At 44.4% G+C, this 19,226-nt stretch overlaps 1 protein-coding gene across 1 annotated transcript in view; it reads right to left on the bottom strand.

Moving 5' to 3' along the window:
• Nucleotides 1-14,104: 14,104 nt before the first annotated feature.
• Nucleotides 14,105-19,226, bottom strand: part of LOC136586974 (serum paraoxonase/arylesterase 2-like) — a 36,647-nt gene continuing 31,525 nt past the window's right edge. The window contains exons 7-9 of the mRNA XM_066585345.1: nucleotides 18,583-18,664; nucleotides 18,015-18,143; nucleotides 14,105-16,951 (exon numbers count right to left, since the gene is read on the bottom strand). Coding sequence (XP_066441442.1) covers nucleotides 16,793-16,951; nucleotides 18,015-18,143; nucleotides 18,583-18,664 — 370 coding nt within the window. The 3' untranslated portion in view covers nucleotides 14,105-16,792. The remainder of the gene's footprint in view (nucleotides 16,952-18,014; nucleotides 18,144-18,582; nucleotides 18,665-19,226) is intronic.

Raw genomic sequence — 19,226 nt, 5'->3', positions numbered from 1 at the left:
GAAAAGATATCGCATATGGTGTGCATTCCGGCTGGCTGATATTACGCACACCCGGAAAAGATAGGTCACCGGCCATTCCCATATACTCCTATAGAAGCCTATGAGAGCTGTCGAAAAAAAGAAGGTGGCTGAAAGTTTAGCAGTGGCTTGCGTTGCTAAAGTCCCTCCCCCTCTTCATGCTAGTAGCTCCCATAGGCTGGGGATGGGTCGAGGGACTAGCTCTGCTAAGCTACCGCCCCGTCCCGCCCCCTCCCTTTGCTGGCAGCTGGCAAGGGAAGGAGATGGGGAGGGAGTTTAGCAGAGCTGAACTCTCTCCCCCGGCTGACGGTATTACGGGCTGCATCGTATATGCATGGGCAAGGAAATGGGAGATGCAGCCATGACTTGGTGGCGGCTGCCTCTCGTTCATGCGATTTTTCGGCTGCCTAAAATTGCAGCGCTCGTGTGAAAGAGCCCTAAGGCTGCTCTCGCACATGCGTTCAGGAAATGCAGCGTGAAACAGCGGCATTCTACCGCGATTCTGCGCTACATTTTTAGCACGTTACGATGCTTGACAGAGTTTAACACACGTGATGAGTGCTGTGCATTAGGAGGCGTGAAAATGTGGGAAAATAGAGCAGAGAGAGCTTGAAAACAGCGGCATTTGAGAGCTGTTCTGAGAGGCCCCATTGAAATCAAAGGTGATGTTGTCCCGCAGTTAGCACTGCATTCGGTACGCCACGATAGTCGAGGTAAGAAGCATCCCGTGTGAAAGTGACCTTAGAGCTCACTCACACGATCGTGAAATTCAAGCCGAAGTTAGCTGCGCAAAACTATCATGGCTAACTGCGAGAAAAATAGTGTGAATGGCTGATTTTCCATTCTCAAGCCATAAGCATAATTAGCGGTGAAATTGCCCATTCACACTATTGGGAGCTGCATAGTGCTTTAAAAAAGCACTGCTGATCTGGGAAGAAAGAGAGAGGGGAAGGAAAGCCCCGGGGAACCCCCTTCTCTGCAGGGCTTACCTTCATCTCAGCAGGGCTGGAGGGATATCCCTAGGAACAGCTAGACTGGGCTTTGCCTACAGGAGAGAATAGGGGAATTCCCCAACTGCTGGGGTTTCCTTATTCTCCCCTGCAGGTAAACTCCTGTCTTGCTGCTGCAGGGGTTATCTCTCTAGCCCCGCTGTGAGTAAAGGAAGCCCCGCAGAGAAGGAAGTCATGCCCGGGCTTTCCTTCATCGCTCTCTCTCTCCCTCTGCTATAATGGGGTGATTCCCCTGCAGCTGGGATAAAGAGGGGCAGGGGCTATAGGGCTTTCCCGAGGATGGAGCTAGAGAGAACCACCCTTTAGTCCACCCACACTCTTTGCTATGGGGTAATCCCTGGGGGAGCCCCTCTAACCCTGCCCTCTCTTTGTAGCCCCGCCTTCTCCCTGCTATCGAGGAATTGTCTGTCCAGCCTCTATTTGAAGACTTCCATTGAAGGGGAACTCCCCACCTCCCGTGGTAACCTGTTCCACTCATTGATCATCCTCACTGTCAGAAAGTTTCTTCCAATATCTAATCTGTATCTTCTCCCTTTCAATTTCATCCCATTGCTTCTCTTTCCTTGTACAAATGAGAATAGGGCTGATCCCTCTGCACTGTGACAGCCCTTCAGATATTTGTAGGCTGCTATTAAGTCTCCTCTCAGCCTTCTGAGCCTTCTCTCAGCAAGCTAAACATTCCCAGATCCTTTAACCGTTCCTCATAGGACATGATTTGCAGACCGGTCACCATCTTGGTAACTCTTCTCTGAACTTGCTCCAGTTTGTCTATGTCCTTTTTAAAGTAGGGTGCCCAGAACTGGACACAGTATTCCAAATGAGGTCTGAATAAGGAAAAGTAGAGGAGGATAATTACCTCACGTGATCTAGACTCTCCGCTTCTCTTAATACATCCCAGAATTGTGTTTGCCTTTTTGCTGCTGTATCACATTGTTGACTCATGTTCAGGCTTTATTCACACAAGCAAAATAGCTGTGATAAAACACCGGCCGAAAATCACGACCATCTGAAGCATTGGATTTCAATGCACTTCTTCAGATGGGTGATTTTTTTTTTGTGTGTGGGGAAAATCAGCTGTCCGAAAAAGATAGCGGTCGTCCGAAAAAGATAGCACTGACTGGACCTATCTTTTGCTGGAATACACCGACCAGTCAAATAGACTCCTATTGGAGCCTATGAGAGCTGCTGGAAAAGCGAGGTAGAAGGGAGTTTAGCAGCGGCTCTGCTAAACTACCTCCCCCTCTCTGCCTCTTGCCATCAAAGGGAGGGGGCAGAAGATTAGCACACTAGCTCTTCTACACTCCCACCCCGTCCCACACCCTTCCCTTTCTGCTAGCTGGCAAGGGGCGGAGAGGGGGTGGGAGTTTAACAGATTAGCTCCCACTGTAGTCAAGCCATCTGAATGGATGTTAAAACGGGAGATGCAGCCGTGACTTGGCGCCGGCTACCTCTCATTCATGCGATTTTCAACTGCCCACGAAGTCTGTTATCTATTATAATACCCAAGTCTTTTTCCCATGTGCTGCTGCGTAGCTTAATTCCTCCCATTCTGTATGTGCACTTTTCATTTTTCGGGCCCAGATGTAGTACCTTGCATTTCTCCTTGTTAAATTCTACTAGTCGCCACCCTCTGTTCAAGCTTTTCTAGATCTTTTTGAATACTTCCCATCTCTTGGGGTATCCCACTTGATACATTCTTCCACTTGGATGTGCAGCCATTTATGACCACTCTTTGAGTACGATCACTCCATCAGTTCTGAATCCACCTAACAGTTGCCTTGTCAATCCTATATTTGGTCATTTTTTTTTAATAAGTATAGTATGAAATGCTTTGTCAAATGCTTTACTAAGGTCAAGATAAACTGGATCTTTAGCATTAACCTCATCAACCCAGTCGGTGATTCTGTCATAGAAGGAAATTAGATTCGTCTGGCATGACTTGTTTGATACCAAGCGCATGCTGGCTCTGGTTAATTACTCCATTTTCATCCAAGTACTTGCCTACATGCTGTTTAATAATTTGTTTAAAAATCTTTCCCGGTATTGAAGTCAGGCTCACAGGCCTGTAGTTTCCTGGATCCATCTTCTTCCCTTTTTTGAAGATGGGGACTACATTGGCCCTTAGCCAATCTTCTGGGACTTAAACTGTTCTCCAAGAATTTTCAAAGATTACAGCGAGTGGTTCAGCAATGACCTCTGCTGCTTCCTTTAGTATCCTAGGATGTAATTCATCTGGACCTGGAGACTTGAATTCATTTAAGTTAGCTTAGTGTTCCCTCACCATCTCTTTGTTTATAGATAGCCTGTATTCTTTTATTCCTCCAATATCACAGAGAAGATCAGTTGACATTACTTCTACTTTCTGAGAGAAAACAGATACAAAATAGAATTTTCGTTGCAATTCCGGCAGGGAAAATAATGCAGCATTTCTACTGTGTGTGAAGACGGCCTAAAAGTTTACAGAAAATTTGATCTGAAAATGTGGGATGAAAAGCAGTGGTGTAGCTATACGAGGTGCAGACATGGCAATTGTACCCGGGACTGGGGCCTGAGATACAGACAAAATCCACAGCATGTCCAATTTTGATCCCTCTGAGTGACCAAAATCGCCCATGAAAGTCTAAGGGGGTGTAGAAAGAAGTGGAAATGGATGTTACAGGCATATTCCCTGCTTTTTTGTGCATGTTGCCAGGATACAGTGGGGATAAAAAAGTAATATCAGTTGGGCTTTCTTGCATATATATATATATTTGCGCACGTGAAAGACATGGTGAATATGGATGCAACAGAATAGTAAAAATTGCACAAAAGCATCTTTTATGGATGAATATTGTGAATGCCCAGGATTGCCAGCAAGTCTAATAAATAGATTGTTTTAACCCCCTAGACCAGAGGTCCCCGACCTATTGTACGGTGAGCCATGTTTATTTGAGTAGTGGTCAGGATTAATGCAAAAAGGGAGGAAATAATTTTTTCATCTGCAGCTACATGATGCAGTCACAGATCACACTAAGGGCTCTTTCACATGTCGTTTTCACATAAAATAGGTGCGCAAAAAAATAGCGGCTAACTCAGCTATCAAGTTTCAAGCTTAAGTAGCTTAAGTAGCACATGATCGGGAGCTGTGTGGTGCCTGTTATCGAGCTCCTATAGCCGTCTATGGAAACTCCAGCGCAGCATGCGCCGAGTTTTTCGTGTGTCTAAAATTTCTACATCTAAACGTTTTTATAGGAAACTATTGGTTCTAATAGATGCGATTTTTTTTGATGCGCCTATGCAGCGGCTGAGTGGTGCCTAGTCGTTGCGAGGGGAGGCCTCTTTGCAGACTTTAGTTCACACTTTGCAGATTTTAGTCAAGCATTAACTTTCACAGTAGTCCCGAGGGAAGGAATATCACACAAACTTCCTTTAACTCTTACTCTAACTGTTAGTAAGGATGAACCCAGCAGTTTCAGTTATCTGGGGGTTTTCCTCCAAGGAGTCATTTGTAGAAGTATGAGGTTGACTAAAGCAGGCCGACTGAACTTAACTTCCTCTGACTATTTCAGGGGTAAGTTACACTCACAGTTGTGAAGACTTTGTTTAGTCCTTTTCCACTTACTGTGGCTTGTTCCTGGTGTTTTCCCTCCTTGCTGTAACCTCTGTTAAGGTAAGGGTCTTCTGCAGTTCTGCCAACTAACTCCTCTTCTCAACACCTCCATGCCACCCCTCTGACTTCTTCACTTCCTGCTGCTTTCCCGCACTTTTCTCTTTTTCTGACTCACTTCCTGCCTCACTCTGCTCATTTTCACGGGCTTGCTTCATCTCCTCCCCCTCCTACCAGTCAAGAATTTAGTACAAAGCAGCCAATCGAGCAGTTGTTGGGCAGACTAGCTTTAGCCTGTGATTTAGGATAAAGACAGAGTCTTCCTCCTGCAAGATACCCTCTTTGTCTCCACAAGAGCTCATAGCGAGGTATCAAAGATTTTCTGACTATTTGACTACCCTGTAGTACCCTCCGGGCCACTACAGTTCCCCCTAGTTAAAACACAGCCATCCTTGGCATGAAGTAAGGTCTGTAGGAAGGAGCAGTTGACCTACTTGAATTTTTGACAGCACATTAATATTAACCCCTTAGTGACGAAGCTTGTTTGCACTTTAGTGACGAAGCCAAATTTTGGAAATCTGACTTTAACATAGAATACCTCCGTAAACGTTTTGCACATCCAAGTGATTCTCACATTGTATTTTCACCACATTTTGAACTTCATTTAGGTGGTAAAACTAGACCGATAGAATAGTGTATATTTATTAAAAGCGCCAACATTTGGAAAATATTGAAAAAAATTACGATTTTTTTCACATTTTCAATTACAATATCTCAAATATGTGCAAACATTCTGTATACATTTTTGATAAGCAAGATTGCAAAGGCTCATAAGTGTCAGAATGATAGATACCCTCACAAATAGCCCCATTTTAAAAACTACACCCCTTAATATATTCACTGAGGGGTGTGCTGAATATTTTGACCCCACAGTTTTTGAATTAATTAAGCTAAGCAGAAGGAAAAAAAAATACGATTTTAAAAACAGGTTTTTTCGTATAGCACACATATGAATGAAGACTATCACCCCAAAATGGATACCCGTTTGTCCTGTTTTCAGAAACATACCGGTTGTAGCCCCAATTTGCTTATAGGACACATGTCCCGGCCTATAATGGAGGAAACACCCATTGGATTGCAGGGCACAACTGAATAAATTCCTGGCCCCATTGCTCACTTGTGCGGAAAAAAAAAATTTGACTCCCTAAAAATAATCCCCCCCCTCTCTGCGCCTTTTGGGCCTTCTCTAAATCTTAGCTAAAAGTAATGATGTAAACTGTGTGGTATGTCCGAAGACAGGGGAAATTATGGAGGCCTGGTTGGGATGGGCACATGGGGCAATAAAACCGGGTATCTCTCCTCCACCCATGTTTTTTTGGGGGTATTTCTTGACTTCAGCGGCAGGGATTGGGTGTAAAAAGTGGCGCTCTGTGAGGCTTGCTGAGCTGCGTCGGTCTCACACAGAAGGCGTTCAACAAGCTGCTCCTGGAACTGCAGGAAGGTGAGCGTTCCCTGCGTTTCATGTAAATTCCGTATTACAGGTAGCGGTCTGAATAAAGCTCATACGGCCGTATGTGGAATCCACTTAAAGGGGACCATAGCAGATGCCAGCTGTAAGCCCGGCCATGTAATGTACTGCGTACTTACACACTACGGTCATGCGCAGTTCCCTTTTTTTTAGTTTATATTTCCCACGCCATCGCTTATTGATGACGTGGGTACCGCAGCATGTATACAATGTAAGGCCTCAGTCAGACGGGCGTTTTTTTGCGCGATTTGCGCATGCGTCCGGCGATTTTTTAAAACCATTGCTTTGCAATGGTATCGGACACATGAGCGCTTTTTATGCGCTCGGCCGATAAATTATAGAACAGAAATCGCAAATCGCACTTATCTGCGATCTGCGATTCCTGTTCTCTTCTCTATATGTGCTCAATGGGGCCGGCGGCAGCAGCATCGACCCCATTGAGAACATATAGAAGACAAATCATTCTCCTCTGCCACAGCTGTAACAGCTGTGGCAAAGAAGAACGATGTTTGCCCATTGAATTCAATGGAGCCGGCAATACAGCTGGCTCCATTGAAAGCAATGGGCTGCCGGCGAGCGCGGGATGAATTTTTCGGGAAGGGCTTAAATATATAAGCCCTTCCCTGCAATTCATCCAGAAATGTGTAAAAATAAAAAATATATATATACTCACCTGGTCCCGGCAGACGGAGTTCAGCCGCGGCCGGCGGCAGTTCTCCTGAACTGCTCTCTGTAGTATTCAGCAGCCGGGGATTTAAAATCCCCGCCTGCTGAATGAGCTGCCTCTGATTGGTCACAGCCTGACCAATCAGAGGCAGCTCTCACTCACACCCATTCATGAATGACAGCTGAGAGCTGCCCCTGATTGGTCCCTGCGCTGAGCCAATCAGAGGCAGCACTCACTCACTCATTCATTAATTTGGCGATTAGTCTTTCTGCCTCCTCCTTAGCAATTTTGATCTTTTCTTTACATATTTTGTTTTTTTTCCCCAGTATGATTTTAGTACTTTTTGCTGCCTTCTTCTTTTAATAGTTTAAACGCTTTCTTTTTTTCGTTCATTGCCCCCCTTACAGTCTTTTTGGAGCCACATTGGTTTCCTTCTACTTGTAGTTCTTTTGTTTTTAAAGGGTATGAACTGCTCACATGAGGTAATTAGGATGTTTTTGAACTTCTCCCAGTTGTCGTCTGTACTGTTATTTATAAGGATTTTGTCCCAATTAATGTTGCGGATAGTAGTTCTGAGCTGATCAAAATTTTGCTTTACTAAAGTTTCGTTTTTTTTGTTGTTCCCAGATAAGGCTTCTTATTGAAATTATATGGTGGTCACTATTTCCCAAGTGTCCCTCAACCTCTACCCCCATGATTCTGTCTGGTTTATTAGTTAAGAATAAGTCCAGAGTGGCCCTCCCTCTAGTAGGCTCCCACATCAAGTTGGGTAAAGTAGTTATCTTTAATTGTTCTCAAGAACTTATCACCCTTGTGAGATTTGCAGGTTTCATCTTCCCATATTATATCCGGATAATTAAAGTCCCCCATAATAAATACTTCATTGTGGTTTGATACCTCTTCTATTTGCCTTAATAAAATTTCAGTTTCTTCTGTTGCTTTTGGTGGCCTATAGTAAACCCCTATCAGTATTTAATTTTTTTTCTCCCTGTATTTCTACCCACAGAGATTCAACGTGTTTATCTTCTGCACCTATATCTTCTTGTAGCATTGGCATCAAGTTGGATTTAATGTACAGACATACCCCTCCCCTTTCTGTTCCCCACAGTCTCTTCTGAAGAGATTGTAATCCTGTAAATTCACCGTCCAATCACACTTATCATCAAACTATGTCTGTTATTCCCACTATATCGTAATTTTCATCAGTCATTCGTGCTTCAAGCTCAACCACTTTACCGATCAGACTTCTTGCATTTGTTGCCATACAATTTATACGGTTGTTATTGTTCTTTATATTCATTGTGCTACTAATGGTACTATTGGCTGTTCTGTCAGTACTAACTGTACTATCCCCACCCCCTGTTTGACCCCCATTCTCCTTACTTGGTTTCAGGTTGCTATCTACACTGTTTACCCCCTGTTTCTCTTTCACCCTCCTCCCAGTCCCTAGTTTAAACACTCCTCCAGCCTTCTAGCCATCTTTTTCCCCAGCACAGCTGCACCCTCCTCATTAGGATGCAGCCCCGCCCTACGTTACAGCCTGTAGCCAACAGCAAAGTCAGCCGAGTTCTCCAGGACCCGAAATCCCTCCTTCTTACACCAACTCTGGAGCCACTTGTTTACATCCCTAAGATCCTGTTGCCTTTCTAGTGTGGTTTGTGGTGCAGGTAGTATTTCCGAGAAAACTACCTTGGAGGTCCTCACCCTATGCTTGGATCCTAGGTCCCTGAAATCGTTATTGAGGGCCCTCCATTGACCTCTAATTTGTTCATTGGTGCTGATGTGCACCATGACCGCTGGATCATCACCAGCCCCTCCCAGTAATGTCAATCCAATCTGTGATGTGTCGAACTCGAGCGGCAGGAAGACAACACACCATTTGATTCTGGTCTTTGTGGCAGATTGCCCGATCTATGCCCCTTATAATTGAGTCCCCCACCACTAGGACTTATCTAGCCTGCCCTGCACTCCCTGACCCCTTCTCACTGGAGCAGTCATCTCCCTAGCGTTCAGTGGGCATGTCGTGCTGCAGCGGTGCTGGCTCAGTAATGGCATCCCCCTCATCTGCCAACTTTCAAACTTGTTGGAGTGTGCCAGTTCAGGACCAGCCTCCCTAGATCTCTTTCCCTTACCCCTTCTGTCACCCAGCTAGCTGCCTGCTCCCCCTGCTGTTCTGAACTACCATCCATCCCTGCCTCTACCCCAGCGAGTGCCTGCTCAGTGAGCAGCAAACTCATTTCCATGTTCTTAATTGATCTCAGTCTGGCCAGTTGCTCATTTAAATCCAGGATTTGGGCTTCCAAATGTGCAACGTGCACACATCTTGCGCAACAGTATGCATCCTTGATCGGCTGATGAAGGACTGCATACATTGCACAAGTAGCACACTGGATGGCATTGTCAAGCATGGAGTTCATCCTATTGAGGATCTTCAATTTACTTATGGGAGTAGTGAAGATTGACTAGATCACACACCTCCGCCTGTTTCCAACCACTCACACACCTCCAACCGCTTACAACCGCACATGCGCCTCCGCCTGCTCGCAACCGCTCACATTTTTTTTCTTTAAAACACAAAGCATTTACTGCTTGCTCTCGCTCAGTCACCCAATTCTGCTTCACTTACACCTCACTCACAGGCACTTACATTGATTTTCTTCACTTAGACACACAAAATATACTTATCCTCTCTTGCCAGCAGTTCCTCTGCAGTCGATGATGTCACCTTCAGGCTCAGTGCCGGGATCTCTCTCCCGGCGGCCGCATTCTCTAGTCTCCTGCCACTTCGGTACCAGTTCTCTTTTCCTCTTATCCCCACTGGACGTATCCTTCTAGCGGCTATTATCAAGAGGCTCTCCTGGTCTTCTTGCAGCTCTGATGCTGCTCCGGCGTTCCCCTGCTCCATGGACTCCTGCTGATGTCACTTCAATGTGAGCGGAATTGTGTAATCCAATGCATGCGGAATCCAGAATTCCTATCTGGTCGTGTGAGACCAGCCTAAGGTAGGTAGCTACATTTTTACTATGTGACTGGGCACCGCTCCACTAGTCCATCAGTCACTGCTCCAGGCCGTCGGTGCCCTTTGGTAGCAAGGAGATTTTAAATTTCCCGGGCCTTTCCCGCCTCCTGCCCCTGTGTCCGTCATTCTGCTGGCGGGCACATTCACAGAAGCAGGGAAGGTCGGTGGCGGAGGATCGCAATGGGGTTCAAATATGGAGGTCTCTGGTAAGAAGTTTTATCTCCTCTCACCGATCGCATCACTGAGGGGAGAAGAAGCTTCAACTTTGATTTTTACTGTTACGTGATCGCCATTATCCGTTGGATAACAGCGATCATGTGACCAGGGACCGCTCACAGCAGCCCCCTGTGAAATTTTCTTGCTCTCTGCTAATTTTAGTAGCCAGGAGCAGAGAGATTTAAAATTTCCTGGGCAATCCTCGATTTTTATGCATGCGTCCGCCATTTTACTGACGAGCGCACGCGCAGATTCCAGGGAAAGGTCCGCGAAAGAGATCCCATTGTGGGACAAATTTGGAGATCTTAGGTATGTAATGTCATCTCCCCTCATGGATACGATCCAGAAGGGGAGATGAAATTTTAATTTTTTTAACTTTTTAACCTTACATAATCACTGTTATCCAATGGATAACGGTGATCACGTGACCGGGAACCACATACAGCAGTCCCCACTCACATCTCCCTGCACTCGGCTATCTTTGACAGCCCGCTGCAGGGAGATTTAAAATTTGCTGGACTGTCCGGCCTTCTGCGCATGTGCACCACATCAGCGCATGCGCAGAAGCCCATGGCAGGTCCAGTTTTTCGTGATCGCAGCTATCCATTGAATACTGGCGACCACAGTCTCAGGGACCACTCAAAGCAGGCCCCAGTGCTATCTCCTGCCTCCCGACTACCTTCAGGAGCCTGGATGCAGGAGATTTCAAATCTCCTGGGCGATCCAGGCTTCTGTGGGTGACTTCATACACCTGGCGCACATGCACAGAAGACCGGTGTCGGGTCCTGGAGAACTAGATCGCCAAGGGACATCCCGGAGGACGGAGGTGGGTACGCTCAACTGCCCTCATGGATCCGATCCGTGAGGGCAGCTAAATCTTTAACTTTTTATTTACTTTTATATGATCAGCATTATCCTTTGGATAGTGCCGTTCGCATAGGCGGGGGGAAGGGGGGGGGGTTCCCTGCGGGCCCCCATGACTGCTACAGGTTGTCGGCTACCTCCAGGAACCAACAGCATAGAGGTGTCACGTCCACAGCCCACGAGGCTTTAATTCTCAGGGGATGCATGTTTTTATGTCTGAGAATTAAAGCCCATTTAGGCAGGACAAAAAAAGGCAATGGGCCGTCACTAAGGGGGTTAACCCTTTCCAATCCAATTTGTATCCTGGTTTTTCTAGGGGGCATACTCTTTCTGCCATTATACAATGGCGCTATCTGCTGGCTAAAGCCAGTACTGCATGAGGTGACATGTTGGATAGGCTCCGACAGCATAGAGGCTGGTAATATACAGTAAGAGAACCCCGACGGATGTCTTCCAACATCAGAGCTGTACAGCCTTAAATCATAATGTCTTCAAAGGTCAGACAGTGGATTGGAAAGGGTTAAACGAATTAGAGTACTTGCAAGTATAAAAACGTTGGGCTAAGACGGAGTCTTAAGTCCCAGCTATATATGGGGCCTCTACATTGTTCTCCCCACTGTCAAACCAATTGCATTCATCAATTAAATAACATTTCAAATATGTACGGTAAAGTAGGTAACCTGGAAGGGAAGGAATTCAAGGGTTAATTGGTAGACCAAAAATCATAATTGTGAAGTCTTTAAGAACAAAGTCCATACAAATGAAAAGAACCTGGAATATGGTGTTGAGTCCACGCTTGCAAACCTTCCAGATGACCACTTTGCTGAGGGAAGGTAAGAATAGGTCCAGCGGAGCAGAGGAGCATACAAACCGGCAGTCTGGGATGCACCTTGCTGTACCCTAGTCCAGTGTATATGAAAAACAGACCAAGGTGAACAAACCAAAAGCAAGAACAAGAAACACCAACATATAATCTTCAAGTAGTAACATTCAAGACTGTGCCTCAAGAAACTAACTCCTGTGCGCTGAGAGACTGCTCAATTTTCAGTATTTTGAATTCCATAAGTTAAGGAGTATTTACAATCCAAGGGCGTAACGACAAAAACACGACCGTAAAACGGGCAAAAAAAAAAGAAAAACCGTTTTGCACACAAACTAAAATGAGGGAGAATAATTATTCCTGATAACAGTGGTTGTTGTCCTCGGCTAATTCGAGTAGACCATCTATTCACAAGTACTAGAATTCCTTTCAGTCTTCTCCTATTTGCAGAAACTGGTTGTAGAACTGGAAGTGGTAGTTATTGCGGTGTCTGTGGGATTGCAGATTGCAATCTAGCGAATGGTACTGGTACCACAGCATCAGATTATTCTAAATCAAAAGGGGATGGACACTGAATGTCTTGAGATTCTACTGTCTAAGCATCAGACTGTCTGTGGTCTCAGAGTCTCTAGATTTCGGGGACGATGGAATTGCAAAGCGTAGTTTGAGCCGATTGCGATGTACCACTTGGGATCTTTTGTTAGGCTGTTCAATACAATACTTTCTCTTTAGAAGGTACATCTGAGATGATGTAGGGTTGTAGTTCCCAACGAGAGTCAAGTTTTCCTGTACAGGGTTCTTTACGGAGCCAAACTTTGTCTCCAACTTGTAAGATAGTAACATGAGCATTTTTGGTTTTCTCCCTACATCTTCTAGACTGGCATCCACAATGAATTGGGCTTCTTTGAGATGACCTTGGACCCATTCAATTGAGGGCAAAGGATTAATCTCTTGTGGGACTTGGATTCCCAATTCCAAATCTGCAAGCAATTTTCCTTGTCTTCCAAACATTAGGTAGTAAGGAGTATATCCAGTGCAACAACGAGTGGTATAGTTATTAGGTATAGATGAGCTCTGGGAGCATGTCACACCAACTCGGTCTTTGCTTAGGGAGAATAGTTCACAGTAACTCTAGAATGGTTTGGTTAGCTTTCTCTCCAAGTCTATTCCCTTGGGGGCGATAAACAGCAGTTCTACGTTTTTGGCACTTGTAGACATCACAAGTTCATGAAATAACTGTCACTCAAAAGCGGATCCCCGGTCAGAAAGCATCTTTTCTGGATAACTTTAACAAAGAATGAAATGCTTCCACACAATGGCACAGTAGTTTTAGCTGAGAAGTCACTTTCAGATGATCTATAGCTAACAGTTCTAGAGGTTTATTTGCAATGATGGGGTGAAGAGTAGCTTTCTCATCCCTTTTGACGAGTCACCTTGTTTTGCAAATAAAATATTCTTGACACCATTTTTCAATATTATCTCGCATTCCTATCCAAAAGAATTGAAGACAAATAGTAATTTCAGTTGTGTACACAGAAGTGTCCAGATTGATTAGGATATGCTTCTAAGACCTGAATCGCATTCCAACAGGGAATTTTTTTGGCGTAAGTGATTGCCAGATAGGATTGGTAGAGTTCTGTAAAATTAGATTTTTCTGGAGGAACAGCCTCTCTTTGTCTCCAGAGACGACGTAATTCCGGATCTGAAGTTTTGCAGAGAATCCCTTTGGGGATTATTCCAGATAGCATAACTTTTTGGAGACTTGCAAAAGTATGTTATCTTGTTGCAGCAAGAGCCATTTTTGATGAGTATAAAAGGGAATCTTGAGAGTTATTAGCTGAATTATCAGAAATGAAACAAGTTTGTTGGGCCTGACGAACTACGAAGTCGAGCACCTCTATTTCTTCTCAATGATCTTCTGGTAACCTTAAGAGAGCGTCAGCTTTGGTGTTAGTTTTGCCAGCTCGATATTTGATGCTAAAGTCGAAGTTGGCGAGCCTAGAGTCACCTTTGTTCTAAGACACCTCGGTTCGCAGAGTTTAAGAGTTTAAGATGGGACAAACAGGATGTTCAGAAATTCAATCAAAGTTTATTTTACAACTAGAGATGAGCGAACACGTTCGGCCCCGCCCCTTTTTCGCCCGAACACCGAACTTTGCGAACACTTCAGTGTTCGGGCGAAAAAGTTCGGGGGCCACCGTGGCAGCGCGGGGGGGTGCGGCGGGGAGTGGGGGGGAGAGGGAGAGAGAGAGGGCTCCCCCCTGTTCCCCGCTACTGCCGCCCGCGCCGCCGCGCATCTCCCCGCCCCCCGGCGGCACCCGGACCTTTACGCGCGAACACTGCAGTGTTCGGCAAAGCCGGTGTCCGGGTGCGGATGTGTCCGTAACGGACACGTTCGCTCATCTTTATTTACAACCCAATTCTCCACAGTGTTACAAGTAATTTCTTTGGTTTCAGTTAACAATATAAAGCTAAGAAAATAAAAAAAATTACTCGTTTGAAAAGATACATAATACAAGATATAAAAAGCCAGAAAGTTATCAAAAATAACCCATCTAGAAAACCTGCTTAAGACAATCCGTAGAAAAAAATAAAATAAAGGTCAGTATCAGAGCTGTAAAATTACCCGGTGTGGTGGGGTGCAGTGGGGGCTATTGCAGGAAACAGAGAATGCAGACAAAATCCTCATGTATGTATGGACAGTACTGCTGTGTGTAAAGGTACACAGACAGGCTTCAATTTGGATCTTTCAGTAGGGAGCTTGGCTTATTTGTCACAGCACTGAGATGACTTTACCAATATTTAAACCCCACCCCAACCCCACCCCGCACACATAGTTTAGTTTCAGCTCATTTAAACTTTGGGCATCACATGGCCAAGTTTAATGTCAGAGTTCAGTCCAAGTCTGGACCCATTATAGTGAATGCAGTCATTCACATGTTCAATTTTATTCAAGGACTGCTGGTTTTCACAAACCAAAAAACACCCATGGCACGCTTGAACAATTTTTTTTCCCCTTCTCTTCACACTTGCACTGACTTCAATGGGAGCTCTAAATGGGCCACCTTTGGGTTTTTTTTTACATGAAAAAACAAATTACACCCAGATGACACTCATTAATGCAAAAATGCATATGGATTCGCTGTGAAATTGCTTTTTTTTTTACTGATCAAGATGGCTTTCGCCTATGTGAATATAGCCTGAAAGTGCAGCTGTATAGCAGTACGATCATGCCAATACCAAATTGTAATAGTTTTTGCCTTTTTCGTTACTTTTTCTCACTTTGAATGCAGCGATAAAAAATTTTTTTTTTTTTTTAAAGACCCCCTAGATTTTTTTTTTATCAACGAAGCTGTCTAAGGGTTTTTATTTTGCGGGATCAGTTGTACTTTTATTAGTACCATTTGTTGATCCGTGCAGCATTGTGATCACTTTGTATTCCGTTTTTTGTATGGCGAGATAGGCTAAATTAGCTATATTTGCCACATTTTAATTTTTTTTCCCACGTTATGCACCCTACAGATGAAATAGTGTACTAATTTCCCTCTCTGGGTCACTACGAACGCAGGGATGCCACATGTGTAATTTTGTTTTTCATTTTTTACAAAGTAAAAGTAAAAGGTGGGGTTTTGGCGGTTTTATTTTTTTAGAATTTACATTTTTTTCTACTTTAATTTTTTTATTTATTTTGTCCCTTTAGGGGACTTGCATAATACTTTTTTTTATTCTTCTAATACTCTGCTATGCTGAGGCATAGCAGGGTATTAGACAGGCTATGACACTCAGACAGAGCCTGAGCGTCATAGCCTAATTTAGCTGGTAGACCCAGAGGCTATATTCAAGCCTCCGGGTTCAACAGAGATCCATCAGGACCCCCTGATCACATTGTGAGGAAGGGGGGTGCAATGGTGACAGAGGGAGTCCCCAACCTCTGTCAGCCCTTTACATGCACAGACTGTGGCATGCAAAGGGTTTAACAGCGGAGATCGGAGGTTTTCTCTATTCTCCGCTTTAAGAGCTGGTGCCCGGCTATCATTTGACAGCCGATCACCAGTTCTGCCTGCCACAGGGACCATTGTCCAGCTTCTGACAAGCCGATGGTCTCCGTGGCAACATGTAAACAGTGCAGGAATTTAAAAAAAAAAAAAAGAAGTTGCCGGCAGATTGGTTATATCTTCCCACTTCTTTTTTTTAAGTCCTGCACTGGTTCTCTGTGGGACTGTGCAGGCGGTGTGTGTGCAGAACACAATGCCACAGGTTATGGCATTGTGTTCTGCACGGTCCAATAGTGAAACATAGGCCGGAAATCTTCCGGGCTCTATCACTATGGGCAGTGAAGCTAATCCCGGAAAATTTCCGGGCATTCCACTGAAGGGGTTAAAGGAATTCTCCAACATTTGACAGACATAGTATAAAGTATGAGAACTCTGTCTGTCCACACTGTTTAACCCATGGTATTATCACCCCTTCAAGGTGCTTGAAAGCTGCAGGGTAAATGATGATGCCCTGTATTAGATGACAAATTTCATTCATGCTACATCAGTACTTGTTTACACTAACCTGATTAGCCTCAACTATGATCAAAATTGGATTTGATTTGTTAGGAAGTCCTACTGTAAGGCGTTGTCCAGATTAGAAAAATATGACCTTCTTCCAGAAACCACCACTACAACTGTTCACAGGTTGCATGAGGTATTGCAGCCCAGCCCCATTCACTTCAATGGAGCTGACCCGTAATACCAGGAGCAACCCATGGACAGATGAGGTTTCTGTAAGAAATGTGACCACCAGTCACATGATGCCATTGGCCGCTGGTAGCAATGTTCCATCTTCACACCACTCTAGACACTGAGTGCTGCCAACCAGTATGGGAATCAAGTATTGTATGTGCCCTCTTCATGCCATAGAAAAGATAGCTGCCAGTCTTTGGTGCATTTAAAAAAAAGGTTCTTGGCAAGAGTGGCATCATGGTAAATATTCATGCCAATTACACAAATTACGTGTTTTCTGATCAAACATGGTTCTTCAGCCTCCGGAGCAGCATTCTGGTGTCCAAGTCCTTTGTTACAACTGACAGTACAGAGCTTTGTGAAATGCTGTACCCACAAGAAGTGTGTTGTCATACACGGCCGCACAGCTTGACGCTTGTAGGACGGAGCCATTGTTGGCATATACTGTGGTCACGATGGGATTGTCCGAGTGAATGTTCTGTATGCGGATAACCTGCAATAGACAAAAAAGTGGTTCAAAAGTAGAGAACATGGTAAATCAGGAGAACATTACATTATGTATCTAAGAAGAAACGTAATTTATGATTTTAACCAATGGCCTTCAGATGTTGGAAAGCTACAACTCCCTGCAGGGTGTGTTGAGAGCTGTAGATCCTCTAATCATTGGAAGTCACTGGTCGGAAACATTTCTCAATAACTTCCTACAAAACTATAAGGAGGTGAAAATACTAAAGAAGTTTCTCATGTGTAGGCTCCAAGTAGAGGCGTAATTTGAAGCTGCTGGTCCAATGTAGTCTGTAACAGCACCCCCCTATCTGTAATGCTTCATTCATAGTATTGGTCTCCTTCAATGGGGAAGATGAGAAGCAGAGGAAGAAGACCTCATGGGTTCCCTAAAGCTCCAGAGTCTAGGTGTGACCACCTCTTTTGCACCCATTATAGTTACACCTCGGGGTCCAAGGATTCTTCAGGTCATCTATGACGGACTCAAGTTTTTCATCATGGCTCCACAATTATGATGCATGGAATAAAGGAGAATTGAGTAATGTCTGCTTATGTTGCCTACGGATCCCTGGAGATCCTATTGTGGTGAAGTCACTGTGTGCAAAGGAGTGGAAGGGGGTCTACTAATTTTAGTTTAACTCTCCAACAATCACTTTAAAATTGGAAAAACCCTCCTCAATGTCACTTTGTCGTAGATTTTGACTTTATGCCTCGTGTAAAAATATTTTAAGCAGAACTCTGTCGTCTTAAGTCCATTTTTAACGTCTTAGCAACGCAAATAATTTTAAGAGCCAGTAAATAATTTCCCCTATTGTGTTCCAGCAGTCATAACTTTATTTTTCGTCAGTTTAGCTGTATAACACCCTGTATTTTGAGGGACAAGTTCTAGTCATTATAGAAACCAATTTCGGATACATACAATGTATTGAAAAACACTTCATTTTCCCTGTGATGGCACTGCAGGGAAATTGAATACTTATTGCCAAATCCCACAGATCAGAGCTGATTGCTGAAGATCCCAGATATCATACGCCTATAGTTTCTACACTGACCTCTGATCCAGGAAGATCTTCAGTGTTGTAAGCGAACAGCTTAAAGAAATTTGGATGAGCTGCAGTCCAGATATCTCCTGTAAGTGGGTCCACGGACAGGTTATCAATAAGTGTCTCCAACTGCACCACCTGGTATAGATATCACAGACAGTATAAGGAGAATTGCTCCATTCATACATAATGGCACCCATCCAGGACAAGTAGGTATAACGCATGGGGTAGTGCCGTAGATGTCATTTCTAATGTTCTCATAGGAGGACAGATTGAGGGTGTGCAGTAGATATTCTACATCAGGCATTTCTATCCAACATTTTACTACTAGAAAGAGTCAAAACTTTAAGGCTGTTTATCAGTAAGGTGAAGGGTCTCAGAATGGCCTGTGCTCTGGATGAAGAGAGAAAGTATGTAGATAAGCAAATGAACTTTCCAGGGGCCAATGGTGACACATGACTGGTGTGGCGCCTACAGAGACAGAAGCGTTCGACTTGGAGATCGGCATCTGCTATATCCATAACATCTATTGCAGGTGGAATCAGAGATATATAACAGGCGGTGTACTAAGTATTACCTTCACTGGAGTCAGTGACCAGTCAGCATGCTTTTCAAAAATGTTAATGGTGTGACCAGTGATATCAACGACGTAGATGTACCTGCAAGGAGACAAATGCTACTGTTATCTGGTTTGTGGGACTCTTTAAGATATCTGCAGGCATCATGTACCTGCTGCTTCCCCCTCCAAACTGAGACTCATCAAACTACAGATATAGAAGTGAGATACTCTCCATGTCTGATCGGACATCAGATGCAGGGAGACGCAACATCACTCTAGGTGCTACAGTTGTCCAGGCTATATCTTGCACTGGGTCCCCTTCACAACATTAGGACCTGTGCAGGGGCATAAGCTAGAGATTCATGAGCGCTGGTGAAAAAGTCCAACCTGTCCCCCCCTCCCAGTGCAACTTCATCTCATTTCATGGCAGAGGCCCTAAAAACATATACAGTCAATGTTGGTATATGTAAAAAGACAACTATTGTAAAACAACGGCTCAGCTCAGTTGTCTATAAACTAATAATTCCCCCATTGTTCCCACTACAAGATAATGCCTCCTCTGTGCCTCACAGCAGAAGAGTGCCCTCATTTCTGCCCCCACAAAAGTGAGAACTTCCACCCTTTGTGATCATACACAATATAAATTGACCTTTTGTGCCCCA

This window comes from Eleutherodactylus coqui, chromosome 12 (genome assembly GCF_035609145.1).
Source record: "Eleutherodactylus coqui strain aEleCoq1 chromosome 12, aEleCoq1.hap1, whole genome shotgun sequence".
Classification (NCBI taxonomy): Eukaryota; Metazoa; Chordata; class Amphibia; order Anura; family Eleutherodactylidae; genus Eleutherodactylus; species Eleutherodactylus coqui.
The sequence above is the reverse complement of the archived record's forward strand: the minus strand, read 5'-3'. Positions and strand labels throughout refer to the sequence as shown.